Source organism: Populus euphratica, unplaced genomic scaffold (genome assembly GCF_000495115.2).
Source record: "Populus euphratica unplaced genomic scaffold, PopEup_1.0 scaffold425.1, whole genome shotgun sequence".
NCBI classification, from domain to species: Eukaryota; Viridiplantae; Streptophyta; class Magnoliopsida; order Malpighiales; family Salicaceae; genus Populus; species Populus euphratica.
This window is the reverse complement of record NW_011500308.1, coordinates 76,796-79,858: the sequence shown is the minus strand read 5'-3', so window position 1 is coordinate 79,858 and position 3,063 is coordinate 76,796. Positions and strand designations below refer to the sequence as shown.

Here is a 3,063-nt window from a genome sequence, read left to right as displayed (position 1 = left end):
CGAAACCTGCAAATCCCCACTCCACTTTTTGAAACCCCCACTTCCATTTCCTCTATTTATAACTCTCTTCACCAACCCTACTTCCACAACCCCCCCTTCTCACCTCCCTCTCTCCATCTCTCTCTGTCTCTCTCTCTGTCTCTCTCTCTCCCTCTCTCCCTCTGAAACGCAGCAGCATATTTTTCTCAAGAAATAAACAAAATGGCATCAAGAAAGGTGTTTTCTTTGATCCTTCTCTGCACAATCTCAGTCTCTTGTTGTATCTGGGCAGAGGGTGCCTCCCACCGCCACGCCTCGGCCCCAGCACCCTCAGTGGACTGCACCACTCTGGTGCTGAGCATGGCTGACTGCTTGTCGTTTGTGTCAAACGACAGCACTTCAAAAAAGCCAGAAGGGACTTGCTGTTCTGGTTTGAAAACGGTGCTGGGCACTGATGCTGAGTGCCTCTGTGAGGCCTTCAAGAGCAGTGCTCAATTTGGTGTCGTCTTGAATGTCACCAAGGCTCTAGCTCTCCCTTCTGCTTGCAAAATCCAAGCCCCTCCTGCGGCTAACTGCGGATGTCAGTACTTCGCACTCTATTTTTGTTTTTTCTTAAATAGTTCTTGTGGGGTTTCAAGATTTTGCTGTTTTTCTTCATTATTTGGTTAAATGTCTTTTTTTGTTGTTGCAGTGACCACACCTAGCCCTGCTGGTGCCCCTGGTATGTTCAAGTCCTGATCTTTACAGATAATACTTCTTTTTGAAAAAAAATATCATGTTGTTGTTTTTTAATTTATTATTGATATCTTTTATGTATTTGCATGTGACACTTGATACTCTGGCTGAATTATTTAGACTTCTTCTTTTTGACCCCACCCATGTCTGGATTATTTAAAAAAGAAAGAAGAAATTAAGTGCTTTGATGATGTCTTCCTGTCATTCTTTTCCTGATTTTGGTATAATCTATTGCATGTCCTGTTATTGAGGTGCCGATGTTTCCATTGAGTGATGACTGATGAGCATCTAAAAGAGTGAGCATGAATGTGCTGCCTTTTATATGATGATGTTGATTTTGTACTCCAATCCTGAGTCAAAATCGATCCTTTTTTTTTTTGTTTCTGTGAATTTATACTTTTGAGGGGTGAGGAATTCTCACCGGTTCCCAAGCCTTAAGGTGGATTTCTAATATTTGAATTGAAGTGATTCATTTATGTTCTCTTGTTTGTTCTTGAACAATGTGGAATGCGACAACGTGACAGCCATCATTATTGGTCGTTTGGTCTTGAGATTGGATGTTTATCTCATCTTGCCTTTCTTAGAAGAAGAAACAAGAGATTTCCCCTTCCATCTCATTCGTGCGGGGGAACTTGTAATCTACAATCGCTTGTTGTAGTTTTGGTGCACGAACACGCTCAAATTTGCCCCCTACATGGTGAATTTGATGCCTAAAACAACAGTGTGTAGATGGTTATAAATGTGGCAAGTAGTTTCCCTTGCATTCATCTAGGTGCTTCTTCAGGATTCATTCAGTCGTTTGATTCTGCTGTTTCATTGATAACTATATGATCTTCATGCTATTTGGTTTCCCGATCAAACACTCACTGTTCATTTGTTGCGAAATTGTCTGTTATGCAGCAGGATCTGCTGCAGCCGGACCGTCTGTGAATGGTGTATCCAATGAGCTAGCACCAGCTCCATCTCCAGGTTCTTCTGATTCTAGTGGATTATTTGTCTCCGCCGGATCTTTAATCGTCGGACTTGTACTTGCATCTTTATCTAGTTTCTGAAAAACCGAGGCGCTATTTTGTGATGAGAAGAGAGGATGGCTTATGAGGGAGCTAATTTGATGAGTAGCATGAACTTTTGGAACTGAGGGTGTTTGCCTTTCTTTAGCTGTTGACATAAGCAGATACACATTTGTTTTGAGGGTCACTACTGAAACTCGTTTGTGATGTGGATATCGTTTTGAGATATGAGCCTTGCTTATCTCTATATGTTCTGTATTTTTTTAAATTATTTGTGCTTCTGTTATTTATGAGATATGGGTCTTCATTATTTTTTTAAGTTTCCATCTACGTGATTGATTTCATGCTTCATAATATATAAAGAACAAGGAGAAATGTTTTGGTCTGTCATGAAATGTGGAAGGGAAGAATTTGGGAGAATGAACTGATGAAAACCATATCGATGCTGAACAGAGCAGTGGTGGCTGCTAGCTGGCTAGAATAGTGGAGAAAAGTAGGCTTCAACAGTGTGAACATGAAATTCGACGAGGAAAAATCAAACCACAACTGCGTCCTTTTATTAGCTATGAGACGGAGAAAGTTACAAGGTACTGATCTAAAATTGTTGGGGATTTTTTTATAAGAAAAACGATTTTCTATAAATATATTGTCATTGTTGCATTAATGAAGATATTGAACAATTGATTTGACCAAATCAAACCGTCAACAAACATAATTCCATTTGTCAGAAGTAGATCGAAGTATTAAAATGCTTTAAATAAGTTCGTTTGACGATCCAACTGGCACCAAACATAATTAATTCCATGACAAAAGATCAAAGTGTTACGAAAAACACTTGAAAAAATACAGTTACGGAGTTATTGAGATGGAAAAGAAATCGAGGCCCAGCTTGACAGCGTCCAGAGTCGTCAATCTCAGTAATCTTAAAGTTTGTCTGGGCCATTATACATCATATGCCCTGCTTTTCGGCCAGCAAGCATGTTCTTAGCAGCATCATGTAAAGAGATCATGCGTTGCAACGAGGCTGCTTTTCTTTTACTCGAGGTGTGATATCCATGTGATGATTTCCACTCCAACCTCTAAGCAGATTGTGGGGTGGGATGAACAATCTGGCAACACGCGGCGAGCTTGCTCTTCTACATAATAATACAAAAAAACATATTGTTTTGATTCGATTTTGATGACCAGCAAGCGAGAAGCTACCAAAAATTGGCATTTGATCTTAATTACTATGGCCATGCGTGGCCGCCACCTTCCACATCTCTTACTACTCCTTGGCAGGTTGACACATGGAGACAGACCTGTACGTACGTAGCTATAAAATAGGTGTTCAATTTCC

General features: G+C 40.3%; 1 protein-coding gene across 2 annotated transcripts; it reads left to right on the top strand.

Moving 5' to 3' along the window:
* On the top strand, positions 1–2,043 carry XYP1 (Bifunctional inhibitor/lipid-transfer protein/seed storage 2S albumin superfamily protein). 2 transcript variants are annotated; one of them, XM_011009651.1, is made up of 3 exons: positions 1–559; positions 671–700; positions 1,618–2,043. In XM_011009651.1, exons 1-3 carry the CDS (start codon positions 202–204, stop codon positions 1,764–1,766), a joined length of 537 nt encoding a protein of 178 aa, XP_011007953.1. In that variant the 5' UTR covers positions 1–201; the 3' UTR covers positions 1,767–2,043. The 2 variants fall into 2 exon arrangements, with proteins under 2 accessions (XP_011007953.1, XP_011007952.1); XM_011009650.1 differs by having other exon boundaries at positions 12–559; positions 1,615–2,043.
* Positions 2,044–3,063: the final 1,020 nt, after the last annotated feature.

Coding starts and splice junctions, on each gene's coding strand:
- XYP1 (XM_011009650.1), top strand. CDS start 202: ATGGCATCAAGAAAGGTGTTTTCTTTGATCCTTCTCTGCACAATCTCA. Junction 560..670: donor TCCTGCGGCTAACTGCGGAT/GTCAGTACTTCG, acceptor TTGTTGTTGCAG/TGACCACACCTAGCCCTGCT. Junction 701..1,614: donor TAGCCCTGCTGGTGCCCCTG/GTATGTTCAAGT, acceptor TCTGTTATGCAG/CAGGATCTGCTGCAGCCGGA.